This window comes from Oryx dammah, unplaced genomic scaffold (genome assembly GCF_014754425.2).
Source record: "Oryx dammah isolate SB20612 unplaced genomic scaffold, SCBI_Odam_1.1 HiC_scaffold_24, whole genome shotgun sequence".
Lineage (NCBI taxonomy): Eukaryota > Metazoa > Chordata > Mammalia > Artiodactyla > Bovidae > Oryx > Oryx dammah.
Window position 1 is genome coordinate 71,135,303 of NW_024070208.1, and position 23,842 is coordinate 71,159,144.

A 23,842-nucleotide genomic window follows, 5' to 3' on the forward strand; every position below is an offset into this window, starting at 1 on the left:
GAAGTCCCTCAACTCTGAGAATTTAACAGAGGCTGTAGTGTTGCTGCAAGCTGACAAAGGTATCATTGCTTACCTTTCCTGCTCCCACAGGTCCAATCACAGCTAACAGTTCACCAGGTCTGACAGTAAATGAAAGGCCTTGTAGGGTTGGGGTTTCTGATTCCTGAAAATTAAAGTTTATAAATATCTGCCCATTTCAATAAAGTGACACACGTTACTTCAGAAAATGGACAAAATAACAAAATAGTCATTGATATGCTAAACACAGCCCACATTTTTCTCCTTCCTATTTTAAGATAATGTGTTCTACAGGACTTTTCATCCAATCTTTTCTCTTCCAGGGTCTGAAACAACTTCAGTTGCCTTTAGAAGGCTCTTTTTACCAGCTAGCCATATGGACACAGTATTAGATACCCACAGAATTTAGCAGTTGAAATGACAAGTTGAAATTTGAAATGCAAATTTTATGATGTATACTAACTTATTAAAATAATATACTTAATAGAATAGTCAGTATAGGAAGTTTTTAATCATTTATGTTTTCATTATGACCCTTGGTTTTAACTATTTCATTAATCTCTATGATATGGCGATTAAATCATCCTGGCCCTCTACTAATAAATTGAAACCTCCACTATCTCTCCATTTTCATTTGATAAAGAATGAATCTCAGTAATGCTAAGGAAACAGATCACTTTGTATGATGAAGCCTTTCTTGGCAAATTAACTCTTATAAATACCCGTCAAAGCTCTAACTTCACAAGAGCTCTAATTTAACACCAACAATGACAACAAAAAAATAGGGAATTAACAAATTAATTATGACTTTGTGGGTCAGAGTGATAAGACTTCAATTTTAATACGTGTTACATGCATTACCTGTCCTGGCTAAACAGGGGCCATAAAGTACTTCTGCTGTAAGAAAGCAAAAAACATGGAGGTACCTGCAACAGCACACAATCCAGTGTGAGGGAGAAGTCATGCCAATTATAGGTCATATTCCTGAGAGACTTAAGGGTATGTGTATGTATTTACATGTTCTTAGTGTTAAGAAAATTGTCAGTAACTGATAATTTTTGTTTTAAAAGAGAGGTTACAGTTGATCAGTAAAATGCCCAAAAACTAAAAGTACAAAGTCTGGATAAACTATTGGGATAATCTTCAAAATGAAAAAATTTCTCTGGGAAGAAATGAATTATAAAACATTAACTTTTTTTTCTTTTTTTCCTTTTATATTTTTTTTTAGAAATTTTTTGCCACGCGTGTACATGTGTCCCCCATCCTGAGCCCCACTCCAACCTCCCTCCCCATCCCATCCTTCTGGGTTGTCCCAGTACACCTGCTTTGAATGCCCTGTTTGATCCATTGAACTTTGACTGGTCATCTATTTCACATATGGTAATATATATGTTTCAATACTATGCCCTCAAATCATCCCACCCTCACCCTCTCCCACAGAGTCCAAAAGTCTGTTCTTTATATCTGTGTCTCTTTTGCTGTCTTGCATATAAGGTCATCGTTACCATCTTTCTAAATTCCATGTATATGCGTTAATATACTGTATTGGTATTTTTCTTTCTGACTTACTTCACTCTGTATAATAGTTTCATCTACTTCATTAGAACTGATTCAAATGTGTTCTTTTTAATAGCTGAGTAATATTCCATTGTGTATATGTACCATGACTTCTTTATCCCTTCATCTGTCAATGGACATCTAGGTTGCTTCCATGTCCTACCTATTGTAAACAGTGCTGCAATGAACAACAGGATACATGTATCATTTTCAATTTTGGTTTCCTCAGGGTATATGCCTCAGAGTGGGATTGTTGGGTCATATGGCCAGTACTCTTGCCTGGAAACTCCCATGGATGGAGGAGCCTGGTTGGCTGCAGTCCATGGGGTCGCTAAGGGTTGGACACAACTGAGTGACTTCACTTTCACTTTTCACTTTCATGCATTGGAGAAGGAAATGGCAACCCGCTCCAGTGTTCTTGCCTGGAGAATCCCAGGGACAGCAGAGCCTGGTGGGCTGCCGTCTATGGGGTCGCACAGAGTCAGACACAACTGGAGCGACTTAGCAGCAGCAGCAGCAGCATGGTGGTTTTATTCCTAACTTTTTAAGGAATCTCCATACCATCTTCCATAGTGGCTGTATCAATTGACATTCCCACCAGCAGTGCAAGAGTGTTCCCTTTTCTACACATCCTCTCCAGCATTTATTGCTGGTAGACTTTTTGATGATGGCCATTCTGATCAGTGTGAGGTGATATCTCATTGTCATTTTGATTTGCATTTCTCTAATAATGAGTGATGTTGAGCATCTTTTCATGTGTTTGTGAGCCATCTGTATGTCTTCGTTGGAAAAATGTCTGTTTAGGTATTTTTCCCACTCTTTTATTGGGTTGTTTGTTTTTCTGGCACTGAGTTGTATGAGCTGTTCATATATTTTTGAAAGTAATCCCTTGTCAGTTGTTTCATTTGCTATTATTTTCTCACATTCTCAAGATTGTCTTTAAATCTTGCTTATAGTTTCTTTTGAAGTACAAAAGATTTTGAGTTTAATCAGGTCCCACTTGTTTACTCTTGTTTTTATTTCTGTTACTCTAGGAGGTGGTCATAGAGGATTGTGCTTTGCTTTATCTCATTGAGTGTTCTGCCTATGTTTTCCTCTAAGAGTTTTATAGTTTCTGGTCTTACACTTAGGTCTTTAGTCAATTTTCAGTTTATCTTTGTGTATGGTGTTAAGAAGTGTTCTAATTTCATTCTTTTACAAGGTAGCTATCAAGTTTTCCCAGCACCATTTATTGAAGAGGCTGTCTTTGCCCCATTATATATTCTTGCCTCCTTTGTCAAAAATAAGGTACCCATAGGTGCATGGATTTATTTCTGGGCTTTCTATCTTGTTCCATTGGTCTATATTTCTGTTTTTGTTCCAGTACCATACTGTCTTGATGACTGTAGCTTTGCAGTATAATCTGAAATCAGGAAAGTTGATTCCTTCAGCTCCATTCTTCTTTCTCAGGACTGCTTTGACTCTTTGGGATCTTTTGTGTTTCCATAAGAATTGTGAAATTTTTGTTCTAGCTCCATGAAAAATGCGATTAGTAACTTGATAGGGATCACATTGAATCTTTGGTAGTATAGTCATTTTCACAATATTGATTCTTCCTACCCAGGAACATGGAATATCTCTTCATCTGTTTATGTTGTCTTAAATATAAACATACTAAAAAACATTCTAAAATATGTCTAAAACATTAACATACCAAAACAATGACAATAATTTTTCATCACTAAAAAGGAGACTTGGATGTTATAGGAATACAAATCTATCAATGTATGGCAAAACCAATACAGAATTGTAAAGTAAAATAAAAAAGAAAGAAAGAAACAAAAAAAAGGAAGAAAAAAAATAAGAAGCTAGATTTTTAAACATGAGAAAAAATTTTTATGCTTCTCCACTCTTTTCTTGTCTGATATTGAAAGTTCTATTTTACTACTTTCACTCAGTTACGACAACAAAATAATGAGCCACATACATTCAGCTTCCTGTCCCCACACCTCACAGTTTCCCAGGGCCAGACACTGAGCTCCCTCCCTGTTCAGGCTTCAGAATCTGGCATTGCTCTGCCATTTGTCTCTCCAGTCCTGTAAATTCTAACATTACAAACATATGTACTTTAAGTTCAAGATGTGCTAATATGTTGAAAGCTCTCTTGAAAATGAAATAATGAACATATCAAATGTCTTAGGCTGATTTTATATGCAATCTCTATTAGTTGCAAATTTTATCTCTGATTTTGAGAATTTTTATAACATACTTTCAGTAAATGTGTGCAAGTCACATTTTACACCATGGGTAAAATCTCAAAATTCTCCAATAAATCTATGTCACAGTTATCTATTAGCAGTCATGATCTAGGAATGGAGAACTTATTACCTTATCCCAAAAAGCAGTAAAATCTTTCATGTGCACAATTGTTTTATCATCTGATGGCAGTTGAGTGTTGAGCTGTGATATCTCATCAAGTAACAAAAAGTTCTACAGAAAAAGGAAAAACATAGACAGTTTAGTCACCGGGATGAAACACAAACAAAAATAATTGTTTCCCTGGAATTTTCAGTAAAAATCTATACAACCTACAAATTGTTTTGCCATTTGTACTTGAAGTGTTGGCTCACATCAGAACAAACTAATATATAGGGTAATATATACTCTTATTACAGCATATAGTATGTACATTCATAATATAGTATACAGAGTTCTTTATATAAGCGAGTGTGTTGTGTGTGTGTGTGTGTGTGTGCGTGTGTATAATGTGTGTATATGCATGTGTATATATGATATAAATAGAGAGAGTGCTGGCCATGAGTCTATCTGCAACTTTCTCAACATTTCTCAATGTACAAGTTTTTCCCTAAGGGGAAAATATAGCTCCAAAATCCAACACATTTAGAACCAGGACAGTTATACTGCTTTAGTCTTGTGCTACCAGCAATAAACATGGGAGCTGATAGGAAATTATTCCATACATATTTGCTGAATCCCACTATGCACCAAGCACCATGTGACACTGCTAGGAACATAGAGAGGAAGGCCATTCCCAGGCCTTCTTCAGTCAGGTGGCACAAGGCAGGCTGGAAACACAAGACCTACAGCAGAGATGCTGAACGAAAACTCTGGCTCTACTGTGGGTCATGACCCTCACGTGAGCACTCAAAACCACTCTGCTTTTCTCATGTGTGTTAAATCAATATCACTGCTTTTCATTAACTATCACTTGTTATCATTCTAAAAAGAAAATGTTCTTATTAAAATTCTACCTCTTAAAAATACTTCACAAGCATCTTTTCACTATCACTTATCTCTTCTCTTTAGTCAGTACTTTCTCTCCGGCTCAACAGGAATGGCTGCATCTTCCACTTGCTATTTTCACAGCACTTAGCAGTCATTCAATGTGATTTAGCTGAATAATACCAAGTCCTGTGAACCACTACAAAGCTAACATAAACATATACCAGAAAACTCTCTCTTGCCCTACAAATGATAGACATATTAATAACTCAATGAAAGAAACTACAGTGGTAGAGAAATTGAGTAAACAACTGAGACCACCTCCATTGCCCACACCCCAAGAACTATGAATGTGTGGCAGAGACTGCTGACTATCCTCAAAATCTGCTCTCATTCTTCTGTGGTAACAAACCCTGGATTTTAGCTGCACGTGGCAGTTTGGAAGGAGGGCCTCTCTCTCCAGCCTCACAAGCAGATAGGCACAGCCATGTGGCTAAATCGAGGTCAGTGGAGAGTGACAGCAACCAGGACCTTCCTCCACCCCCACGGTCTGGGCCTTGGAGGCTGCCAGCGGGGTCAAGGCCACATGCATTGGAGTAACATAATAAGAGAGAAAGAGTCTGGGTCCCAACACCATGGAGGTTCACACTAGCCATGGGACTTGTTATGGAGAGAGTAGTATCACCACAAAAAAGATATGTCCTAACCCCAGTTTACTCAAAATGTGACTCTATTTGGAAATAGGGTTGTTATAGGTGTAATCCATTAAGGTGAGATCACAGTGGAGTAGGGTGGGCCCTGAATCCAACATGATTAGTGCCCTTATAAGAAGAGAGATGCAGAGACAGACACACCAGCAAAAAACAGCCAGATGATGATGGAGACAGAGGCTGGAGTGATGGCAGTTACAACCCTAGGAAAAACAAGGTTTGTCTGAAACCATTTAAGTTAACAGAGCTAACAAAGGAGTCCCCCTTACAGTATTTAGAGAGATCGCAGCCTTGCTGACACCTTGATTTCAGACTTTCAGCCTCCATGTCTGTGAAACAATATACTTCTGTGATTGTAGGTCTTGTGGTTTTGTGTTACTTTGTAAAGGCAGCCCCAGGAAAAGAATATAGAGCCTTACGAGGACTCTTGCATGAGAGAAAAGCAAACTATCCTTGTAAGCAGCTTTAATATGGGCAATTCTAGGACCCAGAGGCAAACCAAATCCCTACTAACACACGGGCAAATGATAAAAGCTTCTGGGGATGTTTGAGAAAGAAAACATTTGAATAGGAACCTACTTCCCTAAAATCATAAACATCCTCCAAGTCCTTGACATTCTCATCTATCACACCACAGAGCTACATGTGTGATTGCAATCTTCCTCTTCAAAAGGACAATTGGCAAAAACTGATCATGAAAACCTGCTTCTGTGGGAAAGAAAAGCAGTACCCTTGCATTTCTCTCAAAGACCAGCAGCCAGGAGATAAGATCCTCTCGTTTCCTCCTCCTCTCATCCAGGCTCACTGAGAATTTAACATGGGACACAGCTACTCCTCCCTGCCCCGAGCCTGTGTCCAGCAGGAGGCAGGTTGGACAGATGGTGTTCTGAAGACTCCTCTGCAGGCTCTCAATCACCACAGCCTGAGTTCTCTCTCCACATCATCTCTCCCATCATCAGTCACGTAGCAGCTCTTGTCTATTCTGCCACAGCTCATTCATCTCCCAATTTTCCTTTTCTCTTGAAGCAACATAATTTCAGAGTCTAACTTACTATTAATCATTTCAAATACTGATACAATGTTTTGGGGTTTTTTCCCTAGTTCCTTCCCTAGCCACCCCCACCCCCCCCCACCACCAACAGCACTCCTTCCTAATCTCTTTACAATACCTCTGGGAATGTCCACCATACTTAATATCCCCCAATGATCCATAAGCACCTAAGTCCACACTCCCCCAGGTAGCCTCTGCCTGGACACCCTGAGTACTAACCCACCCATCCTTCCAGTCCATCTCAAAAGCTAGTCCTCCTGGGAACCTGTCAGGACATCACCAGCTGGCACTGTCCTTCCTACCCCTGAATCCCATGAGGGATTCTCCTATATGTCACACAGGAGATATAGACACTACATCACTCACACACTTACAGACACTAGTTCCAACTCCAACAGAGACCAAGTCTTGTACAGAGTCAGTAAATCATGGGTAAGGGAAGAAATAGATTACAGGGCTCTTCAAATCCATCCAACCTGCATTGCTACAGCTTTACATAGACTGAGCTAACACAGCAACAAGCAAAAAGTTGTATGCATATATTGTACATCTTCTCTAGACAGAATCAAATGCCAATTTCAGCTTAAATATGTTACCAAGACAAAAAGTCAATATTCAGTGTGCGCATGTGTTCAGTTGCTCAGTCATGTCCGACTCTTTGTGACCCCATGGACTACAGCATGCCAGGCTTCCCTGTTCATCACCAACTCCTGGAGCTTGCTCAAACTCATGTCCATCGAGTCAGTGATACCAGACACCATCAGTGTGTACATAGTAGGACAGAAATTCCCAGCACTTCACAAATAATAGGTTTGAGTGAGGAAATATGTCACAATCTTCCAGGGGTTAAATGAGATTCCAACACATAATCAGCTTGTAAAGGTGTCAGAAGTGCTAGCTGGACTTTTTTCTAGGGCTCAGGCTGATTAAAAAAAAAAAAAAAGCTGAAAATAAATTCCAGATGATGTGCAGACCCAGAACAGATCGTGTGGGAAAATACAAAAGTCAGAACTTCAGCCAAAAAGATTGACTTCCCAGTGGCTGGTGGGGGAAAATCTAAGCCGTTTTATGCATAATATAACTTCAGAGACACATTCTACTGGATGTGAAAGTCACTGAAGACTTATAGTGCTTTCAAGATATTTACAATCCTATCGGAGTCATTCAAAGAAAAGAGCTTCAGTCCATTTTCCTTAGAGGGACTTCTGGGGCCTATAAAGTCACAGTAAATCATTCATATTTTGTACATGGGAAAAAATGACATAGAAAAGCACATGTAAACAAGAAGACACAACACTATGAAGACCATGTGTAGGTCTGCCCTTGGGGATGGACCACCGCACCCCCTCCAAGGTGGGCAGGGGTAGTGGGTTTCCTTCCTGGGGCTGCCAGACATGACCTGAGCAGAAATTCTGGATGATGAACCACCTAGTCTGCTGAGCCCCAAGCTTCAGGAGGCCGTGGGGCAGCAGGGCTCAACACCACACTGTGTTCCAAACTCTGCATGCCCACCACACCTCCAGCCCATCTGAGGTCAAATCTTGCCCAGTTCTGACCACCTGGTCAGTAAACTCAGTTGACCTTTTCTTCCACTTCTGTGGCCCTTTTCACCTTCTAGTTGGGCATCATCACATCTAAGTGAGAGGCAGGGAAAGGAATAAAATGATTATCCAATAATTGCTGCTACCTGTTAGATAACAGGACAGGAGGTTGAATCTGGCCAATGGCTGCTCAGTGAGGTGGGTCTTACAGCAAACACTGAGTATTTCAAAATGCTCTCAGAATCCAAAACCACGTCCAGGCCAGTCATCTCCTCAGATTTGGTTCTCTCTTAGCATTCCTTATTATAGTGAATCCAGGTGATTTTACAGCCTGAAAAAGCAAAGCAGCCTGACATCCACCTCTCCTCTCCCTGCCCCTAATACCCAACTCAAAATGTGCCCCTGAGCAGCTCTCAAATCTGGCCAAGTCTCTCTATTTCACCCTAAACCAAACCACATCATCTCGTCCCTGGACCATGTTCTGCATTAGCCTCCTGACACACTCATCTTCCTGTCTCTGCTCTGGGTCCCTAACCTACCTCATTGCCCTGTTCCCCAGGCTGCAGCCAGGCTGACTTTTGAGATGATAAAAACCTTAATGTTTCCTGTAGGATCCTGTATGGGCCCCTGCTCAGGCCTCCAGCTCTCTACTCTGCAGCCTCAGACATTTCTGGTTCCTCAAATGCACGGATCCCCCTTCTTATCCACAAAAGGCCTTTGTCACATGACCATCCCCAGGGAAATGTGAAGCATCAGCCTCCCATCTCCCACACCCCCACACATGGAATTCTCCAAGTAACTTGCTTAGCCTTCCCTGCTCAAACTTCTCAACACAACCTCCAAAACTACACCAGTGACTCTGCCAAAGCAACTCATGGCCCCTCAGACTTTTCCTTCCAAGAACTATTGACACAGAAATGCACACCAGGTATCACTGTTTGATGCTTTATTAACCTCCCACTTGATGAAACATAAATTGCAAGTAGGAAGGACTTCTCTGCAGTTGCTTACCTGCCACTGTATATACTCATCTGTACCATACTCAAGGCTGCACCAAATTTGTTATTCTGTGGAATGACTGGATGAATAAATTCAAACTTGACCCCCAAAAGTCAAACATAAATCAAGACAGCTTTTTCCTCTCAACTGATTTTGTTTTTAAATGGTCCTGTTATCTTTTGCATTTGCTAAGGTATCTTTTAGATTTCTTTCTACAACTAGGGCAATGTTTCCCAAACGTGATTTATTTTCAGGGACACAGGGACACTTATTAAAGACATAAGTAAGTTGGACCCCAGCAAAGGAATAGAGAATCAGAGACTCCAAGATGTGATAATTTAGTTTTAATAAGCACACCAGGTGATCCTCATGAACTAGAGACCTACATTCTTTATAGGGTAGTAAAACTAAATAGGTTGAAGAAGTTTCTATTAATAGGATCTAAAAGAAAAAAAATACTTCCAAGATTACTTCAACACACCATGGAGCAGTTTCCAACACAAACAATCTCACCACTCTTATTCTCAGCTATTTGCCATGTCTTTACTGCAAACTACCATCAGCAGATCTCTAAATTCCAAGACCACCTTCTGGCCATGAAGAGAAAATTTAGATGTTTTTCCAAAATCAAAGGTGTGTCCTTCATCAGGACACAAAGCAGCCTGACAAAGTCAGCACCAGGAAAATTCAAAGTTCTCCCCAGGCCATAATTTTAATGTTACTGCACACACCTACACAGGAAGAAGTCTCAGGCCTTAGACATTGAATTCATTTTAGTAGAAAAGAAATAAAAATCCACCCAAGTATTTGAGCACAATTCTCTGAAAACCTTCTACAGGACCCCTTTCCCACTACACTCTCTGGCATGTCACATCATCCATCAGAGAATCCCAGTTATCACTGTCTCCACTTCAACCATGCTTAATGGTTAGGTATTTGCAGGATCCCAGACATGATGGAGCTGGAAGGTCCCTTCAGTTACACATTTTCTGAGCGTTTGCTATTTCTGAGCACTATGAAAATGAAGAAGGCACTGTCTGCAAGAAGTCTGGAGTTCAGGGAAGGAAAGAAATCCATAAACACATGGCTTAGTAAGGACAAAGTCACATCCAGGAGCTCAAAGGAAGATACAGAGATTCAATAGGGTGTGATAGTTAATTTTATTAACCAGACACTTGGCAGACCAGCCCCCAGACACTTGCTCAAACACATATTACACTGAAAGCATTTTTAGATGAGACTGACATTTAAATCAGTAGAGTCTGAGTAAATAAGATTATCCTCCATTATGTGGGTGGGCCTCATCCAGTTAGTCAAAGGTCTTAAGAGAAACTAGACTGACCAATTCCAAAGAGGAGGGAATTCTGTCTCAAGAGCACCTTCAGACTAGGGATGAATTTTAGCATAAAGCCTCATGGTATAAATCTTCTTTTATGATGGCCATCAAGACAGACTAATTTTGTTAAACAAGTAAGAGTGTTTCTAGTTTACTACAAGGCCCAGGAGCCAGGCCAGCAGGAGCTACATGAACACCTGGCTGTGCAGGGCACAGCTAGCTCCTCTCTTTAGAGAGCAGGTCCACCAAGCGCACTCGGGCTGGGTTCAGATACACAGATGGATGCACAAAACAAGCAGAAGATTCAGACCTATCCCCCACTGGATAAGATTCAGCTCCCCTGATTTGATACTCTCATCAAGACCCAATGTTCCAGGAATGCCTATCTCCAATCTGCTCCCTCCTCTGCATTTCTCCAGCTTCTAGTGCAGACCGACCCACCCTGGGCCTTTGTATGGACCCAGTCATTTTCTGTAACTGTTGTCTCAGTCAATCCAGCATTTATTTGATATCCATGATGTGTCCAGCATGGACCAGGCACTACGCTAAAGAAGCACTACAGACAGTCCGCTGTCAAGGGCTCAAAACACTCCCAGGGAGTCAGCATCAACCCCACCTGACATGAGGCTGGCTGTGCACATAGATGGAAACCACAGATCAATGTTAACAGAAGTGCTGGGAGAGGGTCATGGGGCTGCTGGAGGCTCAGAAGCATTTACTTAAATCAAGGACAGAAGAGAAAGCAATCCAAGAGGCTGAACAGAGTGAGCCAAGACCTCAAAGTAGGGATGGATATGGCAAGTCACAGGCAAGCCCCTTTCCTCCTCCCCATCCCAGTCCCCATGTGCTGAGAAACAGAGAGACCAGTGGAGCCCAGGGTTTAAAACTTGATTCTTCAAAAAACCGGGACTTCAAAGGTCTTCAGAGTAAGAAAAGATGATAAAAACCATACTTAATGAGATAGTCCACATAACAGAAGGTACAGAGAAAGCAATGTAACAATGGTTAAGAAATCAGGCTTTGGTCAGAATCCTATTTCTGTCATTTGCAAGCTGTGTGAGGATGGGTGAGCTATTTCAACTGATACAGGAACCTGTTTCCTTATCTGTAAAGCAGCTACACTAATGTTTACCCACTCAATTGCTTTCCTGATTAAATGAGATGGCATGATGCATAAAGGGTTCAAGAGGGCCCAGACAACAAGTAGATCACTGGTAGCCATGATCAAAGACAGCAGCTGCAGCAGCAGTAATAACAAAACCACATTAGCACAACACACATATGAAGCTTGCAAATGGATAGGTTAATGTGTCACTAAGAATGTCACTACAGTCCAAGGATTTTCCTAAATGTCTTATTTCAAGATGTGAAAGCCATGAAAAAGGAATTTTTTAACACGTTGCATGGACCAAACCTTATAAGTGTTGCTAGAAGCCCCCATCAGAAAGAATGACAAACTCAGGGAACCAGAACTGACCCCATATGACTGATGTGTTTTATGCGAAATGGTTTTTTATAGCATAGAAACTTCCATCACAAAAAAGATTGGCTTTTATGACAAGACCCAAAAATAAAATATAATCACATGGAGAACTATCTAACTTCACTAGAGATCTATTACTAGTTGCCCATCACTGTGGAGAAGTAGAAACAAGTCAGATTTTACATAAAGCCTAGACATTCAAGCTCATGCCCAGGCTGACTCACAGAACTTTTTTTTAATTTTAGATTTATTCACAAACACATGAATAACTGATCACCTACTGTGTGCCAGACCCTTGTCTTGGTGATGTAAATTATTTGCCCAAGGCAATTTAGGGACAACCAGGAAAAAAAAAAAAAAAAAACATAGTGGGGATGGTGGGAATCACAAATTTGAAGGGAAGAGTCCAGCTACAGACAGAATTAAGCAGTGAAAAGAGGCAGAGAGGAAAAGGCAGATCCGAAAGGCAAGCTCAGAAATTAACAAGCAAACCACTTATGCAGGAAAGAACCCGTTACCAACAGAGAACTAAGTAAATCTTCCTGCCCAAGGAGCAAGGAGCTCTCCGAAAGTTTTTTCCTTCCCAACCCTGAGAGGAATCCTGTTCACTCCAGGACTCTGCACAGTCACTATCTAGCCATTTGAGTTAGCACAGGAGAGGCAACCTGTTCGCTTCTCGTTTTTAGACATATTAATCACCCTGACATCATCACTTGTATGTAGAAAGTCCTGTGTTGTTGCTACTGCTGCCAATAAATGAGCAGGGAACTTATGATATTTATAATATACTCTATCAAAGAAGAGAGGGTAGTATATAAGAGAGTTTGGAATGACTACCAGCTTTGGCACAGAGCTAAACCTCATCTAACTGGCACACAGTCACACCAAATAAAACAAAGCATTTTATGTAAAATACACCTACAACTTTAAAAAGTTATTTGTTCCCAAACCTTGATTCTTCGGATACTGACGATGGCCTCTGACACTTTCTCGATGGCCATGGGGAAGTAGAGGGTGCTCGAGAACCGCAGAGCCTCAAACAGCGTCACCACCACAAACACTTGGCTGGCTGTAATCACCTTGTTGAAAGCCACATTGGTGGCAAAGGTGACAAAAATCATGATTTTGGTTACAGCAAAAAATGATGCCAAATTCAGTCCTCTAAGGTAGGAACTTTGCCGAATCTTGGAAATTTCCTTCCTGGAAAAGAGTAGAAAATAGATTTTAAAACAATCACCGACATCCAAGGCATGAATTCAAGTGCCCTGTGTGAGTGGCCCCTTTTGAGGGAGTGGGCACAGATAAACTATCCCTCACATCATGGGGATGCTACACAGTACACACCCGGGGGTCTGCCCCCAAATCAGGACCACACTCTGCAGCACCACTTCACTCTTCCAACCAGAAGAAGACTTAAAGTCACACTTTTTAAAACATTTTGGACCAATGAGACTGAGTTTGAACTTTCATTCAACATGCATTCAAAACCACAAGCCCTGGACCAGGCTCCTCACTGATGACAGAAAGACACAGCCCATCACCTCCAGAAGCTCATGAACTTGTAGATGAAGAGAATAAGACACCCCAAAACTGTGACACACCAAGACATTAGACAGAGGCAGTCACACAGCCCCCACAGGAGCTCAGAGCAGAGATGTGTAACATGGAGCAGTGGAGTGAGAGCAAGTTGCATGAATGTGTATCTTGAGAAGATAAGCTGGAGTCAGGGTTGGCAGAGGCCAGAGAATAAGGAAGATGGGAGTGTATTCCCATCAGAGGGAGGGCCCCACAAAGGCGCAAAGTAAGAAGTGACAGGGAGCTCCCAGAGAATTCTAAGTGCCCTGTGCTGGAGTAAAACACTCATCGTATATTTAAATGAAAGATGAAAAATTATTCTGCAAAGAAAACAATATAGTGTTTTCATGGCTCTGTTTGGAATGAGTAATAATGATTCACAAAGTTTTGCCTGATACAGTTACATCCAATCTCTAAAATCTCACCATTTGTGCTACATTAAACTATAGTTTTAGTTTTAATGTCATCATCTCAAATACTAGTACCTTCTGTGGAGAAGGAAATGGCAACCCACTCCAGTATTCTTGCCTGGAAAATCCCATGGACAGAGGAGCCTGGCAGGCTATACTACATGGGGTCATAAAGAGACGGACACAATTTAGAGACTAAATAATGACAACAAGCCCATCCTGTACCCTGCATTGACAACAGGCAAAAGCCACCTGCTTCAAGAGAAGAGAGAAAACCAGCTTCTGCCCAGGATCCTGAAATTGTAAAAAGCAGAGGACATTAGCTGGGGCAGAGAGAGGAAATTCCTCACACGCAAACTCCACCAATATAGGACAGAGAGACAGAAAATCCACTTGCTATCATCATCAGAAGAAAAGGCCTTGGACTTTTCAGCTAAAGACTGTCCAACAATTACATACTCTGCTATCTGAAACATTTAGCCATCAACCATCATGTCTCTGCTGATGTTTCTGTATTAGGTAAGAAAATAAAACTTACCTTGTGGAGTTCTTTTGTAATTGATTTCCATACATGACAAAACTTTATAGACAGTGAAAAAGCTAAGGAGTATTATTGGGTAAAAATGAATATAAAAGACAGGGAAAAAATACTAACATCTTGAAATTACTGCTTTTGGGGGGTTTCTGATACTAAGAAATACTTGGAAATTCATTTCTATATAAGTAAGAAGCACATATAAATTTTTCCTTTAAGAAGACAGTAAGTGGAAGAGCAGGTTAAAATGATGTCTCCCCTATTCTACTTAAACTTTCTGCCACATGTTGGTGGTGGAGTGCATAGAATTTAAGTTCATCGTAATGTGAAAAACTTGGTAAGACTTCAAAATTCATTTAGAAAAGTCAACTGTAGTAATGTAGGTGAACCTAGAACCTGTTATACAGAGTGAGGTAAGTCAGAGAGAGAAAAGCAAATATTAATGCATATATATGGAATCTAGAAAAACAGAACTGACGAACTATTCACAGAGAATAAATGGAGACACAGATGCAAAGAACAATCTCAGAGACACAAAGCAGGAGGGAGAAGGTAGGACAAATTGAGAAAGTAGCATTGACATGTATATGCTGTCATGTGTAAAATAGATAACTAGCAGGAAGCTGCTATATAACACGGGGAGTCTAGCCTGATGCTTTGTGATGACCCAGAGAGGTGGAATGGGGGCAGAAGGCAGAGATTCAAGAAGGTGGGGATAGATAGATATATATAATTATGACTGATTCACCTTGATGTTAAGCAGAGACCACCACAACATTGTAAAGTAATTATCCTCAAAAAATAATAAGTAAATTCAGAAAAAATGTGGAGAGGAGTACAAAAATATGGTGTGATATATACAAAAACTTACCTTCTCAAGCTGGTAATGAGGTCTATCAGTGACTTTTCCCAAGCATACATTTTTACTGTTCTGATGCCACTTATAAATTCATTCATGGTCCTGATCCTGTCATCTGTGAGAGCTGCGGTCTTACTCCTAAGGGGACAGACATGATACATAAGCCTTAGTTATCACAGCCTAACTTTCTGTAGCATCAGCAGCAGGGGACATGGGGAGGAACCAGAGATCAAATGATTCCCTACAGCTCTTCTGTGCTGACATCACAGGCAGGTCCTACTCAAAGTACAAATGGAGAAAAAGACTTCTAGGAAGTCAACAACTCAGCCTAATGCAAAGACTAACTCAGAGAACTTGCAGTATCAGCCAAGGAAGACCTGAAGTGAGTCAGATACAAACCATCTGCCCAAGAAGATGGTGGTTGAACAGGAAAGGCAAAAAGGAATTTAACAGGAAGACAGTGTCTGTGCTGTAATAAAATAGGAGTAAAATTCTGGGGAACAGAAAAAATGAGGCTGTTAATAAAATCAGGAAAGGAGAACAAGAAAAACTTCAGAGACCTTGTAGGACTGGAATAGGGCCTCAAAGGATAAGGAACATCTCTCCACAGCAAAGAGAGGAAAAGAAATTTCAGGTAAAGAAAAATACCACATGTAATGGTACACACATAAAAGAACTTAACTAGCTTCAAACAACACACCTTCACCACCTGACAATCTGAACAATGACCCACTCCCAACCCTCTGGAACCTGCCTCAGCTCTAACTCATCACCATTAGCCCTTCATCACCAGTTACTTTTCTATCACATATGCTGCTGAGACTGTGGGACTTTATGAAACTGAAGTCGCTCAGTCGTGTCTAACTCTTTGCAACCCCATGGACTATAGCCTACCACACTTCTCTGTCCATGGGATTTTCCAGGCAAGAGTACTGTAGTAGGTTGCCATTTCCTTATCCAGAGGATCTTCCCAACCCAGGGATCGATCCCTGGTCTCCCGCATTGTAGGCAGACACTTTAGATGTCTGAGCCACCAGGGAAGTCCTAATAAAGACATAGTTAATCAAGACTGGGCGTGGTCCCAAGATGGCAGAGGAATAGGATGGGGAGACCACTTTTGCCCCACAAATTCATCAAAAGATCATTTGCCTGCTGAGCAACTGCCACAAAACAACTTCTAAATGCTAGTGGAGGATGCTAGGCACCCAGAAAGACAGCCTAATCTCTTCAAAAAGAGGTGGGACAAAATATAAAAGACACAGAGAGAGACAAAGATTTAGGGACAGAGACCTGTCCTGGGGAGGGACTTGTGAAGAAGAAGCAGTTTCCACACAGTAGGAAAACCTCTCACAGGCAGGTCTGTGGGGAGTTTTAGAATCTCAGAGGGCAACATAACCAGGAGAGAAAAAAAAAAACAACAGAATATGCACCTAACCGCAAGTGCGAGCGAAGTAGCCCAGACACTCGTGTCTGCTACCAACAATTGGGGACTGGACAGGGAGGCACGGGCTGCAGAATCAGTACTTAGGGTAAGGGCCAGGCCTGAATGCCCTGAGGACGATCTGAGGGAGCTAACATGAGATAGCAACCCAAACTATGGGATTGCCAGAGAGAAAAAAGAGAGAGAGAGAGAGAACTTGCCCATGAAAGGCTCTAAGGCGCAACCTGGCCCACTCACAGAACAAAGGATTGAGCTAACACCAAAGAAGAGATAGCCGGGTGCATACAGGCCCCTCCTCCGCAGGTCCCCAGAGGCAGACAGGCAGGCATGTGACACCCAGAGCCACACTGCAAGGGGCTGCTCCAATCTCGGCCCCAGGGACCGGCATCCTTCACCAAACTGTGAGCAGGTTCCCCGTTGCTAACCACGTCTTCCTGGGATCCTGGACGGTTGACATCTGCCAGGAGTGTCATAGCCTGAGATCAGCTCCCCGGAGGAGACACACCTCTCACACAGCACACCTGAGATAGTGCTCTTGCAGCGCACACGCGATACTAAGCAGCATGGACCAGGGAGGTGATTAAGACGCATGGCCCACCTGGGACAGTGTGCTCACCAAGTACCTGGTTGCCTGAGCTGCTTGGACCTGGGAAAGGCACAAAACGCATGCCCAAATGAGTCTGTGCCCTTGTGGAGTACCCAAGAACCTGAGCAGCTTAGACCTGGGAAGTGCCCGAAAAGACGGGTCCGCTTTGGACAGTACCCCTGCAGAGCACCCTGGAGCCTGAGCAGTGTAGACCCAGGAAACACATGCCACCTTGAGCTTTGGTACACCCAGTGTGGTCCTTACACTGCAAACGCTCCCCACACATGCTAGCAATATTTGTTTGTAGTATCTCCCCCTCCCCACAACAGAACTGAACAAGTAAGCCTAAATAAGCGACCACCTTCACCCGTTTGTGTCTGGGTGGAAATTAGACACTGATTAGACTTGCAAACAGAGGAAGCCAAAATAAACAAAGAAGAGGGAACCGCTCTGGAAGTGACAGGTTCAACAGATTAAAATCTTGTAGTTAACATTGACTAAATATTGGAGGGAGCTGATAGACCTTGCAAAGAAGTACAAGCTGGAACAAGAAACTATATGAAACTGAACTGACCCCACACTGCCCACAACAGCTCCAGAGAAATTCCTAGATATATTTTTACTATTATCACTTTTTAATTTTTTAAGTTCCTTATTACTCCTTTAATTTTCATTTTTATAACCTATTATCTTGCAAAAAGACCCCATTTTAAAGCAAATTCACATATATATTTTTCATAATTTTGTGATTTTGTTTTATAATTTTAATATTGTATTTCTGAGAGTCTAACCTCTACTCTAGATTTTTAATCTTTGCTTTTTGGTATTTGTTTTCAATTTTGTACCTTTAGGAATATAATCTTCAGTACCCATTTTCACTTAGGTGTGTGAAATTGCTGGCTGGCTTTATTGCTGTCTCCCTTTTTGACTCTCCCTTTTCTCCCCCAGGTCACCTATATCTTCTCCCTCCCCTTTCTCTTCTCTACTTAACTCTGTGAATGTCTCTGGGTGTTCTGGGCTGTAGAGAACACTTAAGGAATTGATTACTGGCTAAATTGCTCTCTCCCCTTTTGACTCCCTCTCTTTTCCTCCTGGTCACCTCTATCTCCCTTCTCCCTCTTCTCCATGTAAATCTGTGAACCTCTCTGGGTGTCCCTCACTGCGGAGAATTGTTTCACTATTAACCTAGATGTTTTATCATCTGTGTTATATGGATGGAGAAGTCTTGAGGCTACTGTAAGAATAAGACTGAAAGCCAGAGGGAGAAGGTTTAACTCCAAAACTTGAGAACATCGGGGAACTCCTGATTCCATGGAATATTAATAGACAAGAGCTCACCCAAAAGGATACATTCCTACACTGAAATCAGCTCCACCCAAGAGTTAACAAGTTCCAGAGCAAGATATACCATGCTAATTTTCCAGTAAAGCAGGAACACAGCCCTGAGCATTAAAAGATAGGCTGCCCAAAGTCATGCCAAACCCATAGACACCCCAAAAGTCACTACCAGACACTTCATGGCACTTCAAAGAGAAGAGATCCATTTCCACCCACCAGAACACAGACACAAGCAAGCTCCCCTAACCAGGAAACCTTGACAAACCACCAGTCCAACCCCACCCACAGGGAGAAGGCTCCACAATACAGAGGAACCATGAACTGCCAGCAAACAGAAAAGGCACCCCAAACCCAGCAATCTAAACAAAACGAAAAGACAGAGAAATATTCAGCAGGTAAAGCAACATGATAAATACCCACAAAATCAAACAAAAGAGGAGGCAATAGGGAGTCTACCTGAAAAAGAATTCAGAATAATGATAGTAAAGATGATCCAAAATCTTGAAAACAAAATGGAATTACAGATAAATAGACTAGAGACAAGGATTGAGAAGATGCAAGAAATCTTTAACAAGGACCTAGAAAAGATAAAGACTGAAAGTGAAGGGCTATAAAAGGTATTTCATGCAAATAGAGACCAAAAGAAAGCAGAAGTAGCAATATTCATATCAGATAAAATAGACTTTTATCTAAAGAAAGGCTGTGAAAGAAAGGCTGTGAAAAGAGACAAAGAAGGACACTACATAACGGTCAAAGGACCAATCCAAGAAGAAGATATAACAATTATAAATATATATGCACCAAACAAGGGCTTCCCTCATAGCTCAGTTTGTAAAGAATCTGCCTGCAATGGAGGAGACCCTGATTTGATTCCTGCGTTAGGAAGATCCTCTAGAGAAGGGATAGGCTACCCACTCCAGTATTCTTTGCCTTCCCTTGTGGTTCAGCTGATAAAGAATCTGAGTACAATATGGGAGACCCCAGTTCAATTCCTAGGTTGGGAAGATCCACTGGCAAAGGGATAGGAAACCCACTCCAGCGTTCTTGGGCTTCCCTTGTGGCTCAGCTGGTAAAGAATCTGCCTGCAACGTGGGAGACCTGGGTTCAGTCCCTAGGATGGGAAGATCTCCTGGAGAAGGGAAATGTTACCCACTCCAGTATTCTGGCCTGGAGAATTCCATGGTCAATAAAGTCTATGGGATCGCAAAGAGTCGGAAACATCTGAGTGACTTTCACTTTCATACACCCAACATTGGAGCACCTCAATACATAAGACAAATGCTAACAAGTTTGAAAGGGGAAATTAACAGTAACACAATAATAGTGGGAAAATTTAGTACCCCACTCACACCTATGGATAGATCAACCAAACAGAAAATTAGCAAGGAAACACAAACTTTAAATAATACAATGGGCCAGTTAGACCTAATTGATATCTACAGGACATTTTACCCAAAACAATGAATTTCACCTTTTTCTCAAGTGCACACAGAACATTCACCAGGATAGACCACATCCTGGGCCATAAATCTAGCCTTAGTAAATACAAACAAAGAAGAAGAAATCATTTCAAGTATCTTTTTGGATCACAACATGGTAAGATTAGATGTCAACTAGAGGGAAAAAAACTATTAAAAATACAAACATATGGAGGCTAAACAACATGCTTCTGAATAACCAGCAAATCATGGAAGAAATCAAAAAGGAAATAAAAATATGCATAGAAACAAAGCAATATGAAAACCCAACAACCCAAAACCTATGGGATTCAGTAAAAGCAGTGCTAAGACAAAGGTTCATAACAATACACACTTACCTCAAGAAACAAGAGAAAAATCAAATAAATAACCTATGTTTACACCTAAACCAATTAGGGAAAAAAAAATGAAGAACCCCAGGGTTAGTTGAAGAAAAGAAATCATAAAAATTAGAGCAGAAATCAATGAAAAAGAAACAAAGGAGACTATAGCAAAAATCAACAGAACTAAAAACTGGTTCCTTGAGAAGGTAAATAAAATAGACAAATCATTAGCCATACTCATCAAGGAAAAAAAAACGGAGAAGAATAAAATCAATAAAATTAGAAATGAAAATGGAGAAATCACAACAGACAACACAGAAATAGAAAGGATCATAAGAGACTAGTATCAGCAACTATATGTGAATAAAATGGCCAACTTGGAAGAAATGGATAAATTCTTAGGAAAGTACAACCTTCCAAAACTGAACAAGGAAGAAATAGAAAATCTTAACAGACCAATCACAAACATGAAAATCAGAACTGTAATCAAAAATATTCTAACAAACAAAAGCTCAGGACCTGATGGCTTCACAGGTGAATCCTACCAAAAATTTAAAGAGCTGACATCTATCCTACTCAAACTCTTCCAGGAAATTTCAGAAGAAGGGAACTCCCAAACTCATTCTATGAGGCCACCATCACCCTAATACCAAAACCAAACAAAGATGCCACAAAAAAAAAGAAAACTACAGGCCAATATCACTGATGAACTTAGATGTAAAAATTCTCAAAATTCTAGCAAAGAAAATCCAACAACATATTAAAAAGATCATACATCATGACCAAGTGGGCTTTATCACAGGGATGCAAGGATTCATTGATATTTGCAGATCAATCAATGTGATACAACACATTAACAAATTGAAAGATAAAAACTATATGATTATCTCAATAGATGCAGAGAAAGCCTTTGACAAAATTCAACATCCATTTATGATAAAAAAAAAAAACCCTTCAGAAAGCAGGCATAGAAAGAACATACCTCAACATAATAAAAGCCATATATGATAAACCCACAGCAAACATTATCCTCAATGGTGAAAAACTGACAGCATTTCCCCTAAAGTCAGGGAACAAGACAAGGGTGCCCATTCTCACCACTACTATTCAATATAGTTTTGGAAGTTTTGGCCACAGCAATCAGAAAAAAAAAAAGAAATACAAGGAATCCAGATTGGAAAAGAAGTAAAACTCTCACTGTTTACAGATGACATGATCCTCTACACAGAAAATCCTAAAGACACCACCAAAAAATTACAAGAGGTAATCAATGAGTATAGTATAGTTGCAGGATATAAAATTAATACACAGAAATCCCTTGCATTCCTATACACTAACAATGAGAAAACAGAAAGAGAAATTAAGGAAACAATTCCATTCACCAGTGCAATGAAAAGAATAAAATACTTAGGAATAAATCTACATAAAGAAACAAAAGACCTGTATATAGAAAAATATAAAACACTGATGAAAGAAATCAAAGATGACATAAATAGATGAAGAAATATACCATGTTCAAGGATCAGAAGAATCAATATAGTAAAAATGAGTATACTAACCAAAGCAATCTATAGATTCAATGCAATCCCTATCAAGCTACCATCAGTATTTTTCAGAGAACTAGAACAAATAATTTCACAATTTGTATGGCAATATTACAAACTAGCCAAAGCAATCTTGAGAAAGAAGAATGGAACTGGAGGACCCAACCTGCCTGACTACAGGCTCTACTAAAAGCTACAGTCATCAAGACAGTATGGTATTGGCACAAAGACAGAAATACAGATCGATGGAACAAAACAGAAAGTCCAGAGATAAATCCACACACCTATGGATACCTTATCTTTGAAAAAGGAGGCAAAAATATACAATGGAGAAAAGACAATCTCCTTAACAAGTTTTGCTGGGAAAACTGGCAACTGCCTGTAAAAGAATGAAATTAGAAAACTTTCTAACACCATACACAAAAATAAACTCAAAATGGAGGAAAGATTGAAATGTAAGACCAGAAACTATAAAACTCCTAGAGGAAAACATAGGCAAAACACTCTGACATAAATCACAAAAAGATCCTCTTGACCCACCTCCCAGAGTAATGGAAATAAAAGCAAAAATAAACAAATGGGAACTAGTTAAACTTAAAAGCTCTTTTACAATGAAGGAAACTATAAAAAGGTGAAAAGACAGCCTTCAGAATGGGAGAAATAGTAGCAAATGAAGCAACTGACAAAGAATTAATCTTAAAAATATACAAGCTGCTCATGCAGCTCAATACTGGAAAAATAAATGACTCAATCCAAAAATGGGCCAAAGAACTAAACAGACATTTTTCCAAAGAAGACATACAGAGGGCTAACACATGAAAAGATTTTCAACATCACTCATTATCAGTTCAGTTCAGTCGCTCAGTCGTGTCTGACTCTTTGCGACCCCCTGAATCGCAGCACACAAGGCCTCCCTGTCCATCCCCAACTCCCGGAGTTCACTCAGACTCACATCCATCGAGTCAGTGATGCCATCCAGCCATCTCATCCTCTGTCATCCCCTTTTCCTCCTGCCCCCAATCCCTCCCAGCATCAGAGTCTTTTCCAATGAGTCAATTCTTCGCATGAGGTGGCCAAAGTACTGGAGTTTCAGCTTTAGCATCATTCCTTCCAAAGAACACCCAGGGCTGACCTCCTTTAGAACGGACTGGTTGGATCTCCTTGCAGTCCAAAGGACTCTCAAGAGTCTTCTCCAACACCACAGTTCAAAGGCATCAATTCTTTGGTGCTCAGTCTTCTTCACAGTCCAACACTCGCATCCATACATGACTACTGGAAAAACCATAGCCTTGACTAGATGGACCTTTGTCGGCAAAGTAATGTCTCTGCCTTTGAATATGCTATCTAGATTGGTCATAACTTTCCTTCCAAGGAGTGAGCGTCTTTTAATTTCATGGCTGCAGTCACCATCTGCAGTGATTTTGGAGCCCAAAAAGATAAAGTCTGACACTGTTTCAGAGAATTGCAAATCAAAACCACAATGAGGTACCATCTCATGATGGTCAGAATGGCTGCTATCAAAAATTCTACAAACAATAAATGCTGGAGAGTGTGTGGAGAAAGGGGAACCCCCTTACACTGTTGGTGGGAATGCAAACTAGTATAACCACTCTGGAGAACAGTGTGGAGATTCCTTTTAAAAAATGGAAATAGAACTGCTATATGACCCACCAATCCCACTGCTGGGCATATACACTGAGGAAACCAGAATTGAAAGAGACATGTGTACCCCAATGTTTATCACAGCACTGTTTACAATAGCTAGGACATGGAAGAAACATAGATATCAATCAGCAAATAAATGGATAAGAAAGTTGTGGTACATATACACAATAG

General features: G+C 40.7%; 1 protein-coding gene across 1 annotated transcript in view; it reads right to left on the reverse strand.

The window, feature by feature from the left end:
• LOC120883243 (multidrug resistance-associated protein 4-like) overlaps window positions 1-23,842 on the reverse strand; it is a 199,662-nt gene that overhangs the window by 155,422 nt on the left and 20,398 nt on the right. Inside the window, 4 exon segments of the mRNA XM_040267272.1 lie at window positions 74-163; window positions 3,943-4,044; window positions 12,868-13,117; window positions 15,309-15,434. Of these exon segments, the coding sequence (XP_040123206.1) occupies window positions 74-163; window positions 3,943-4,044; window positions 12,868-13,117; window positions 15,309-15,434 (568 nt within the window).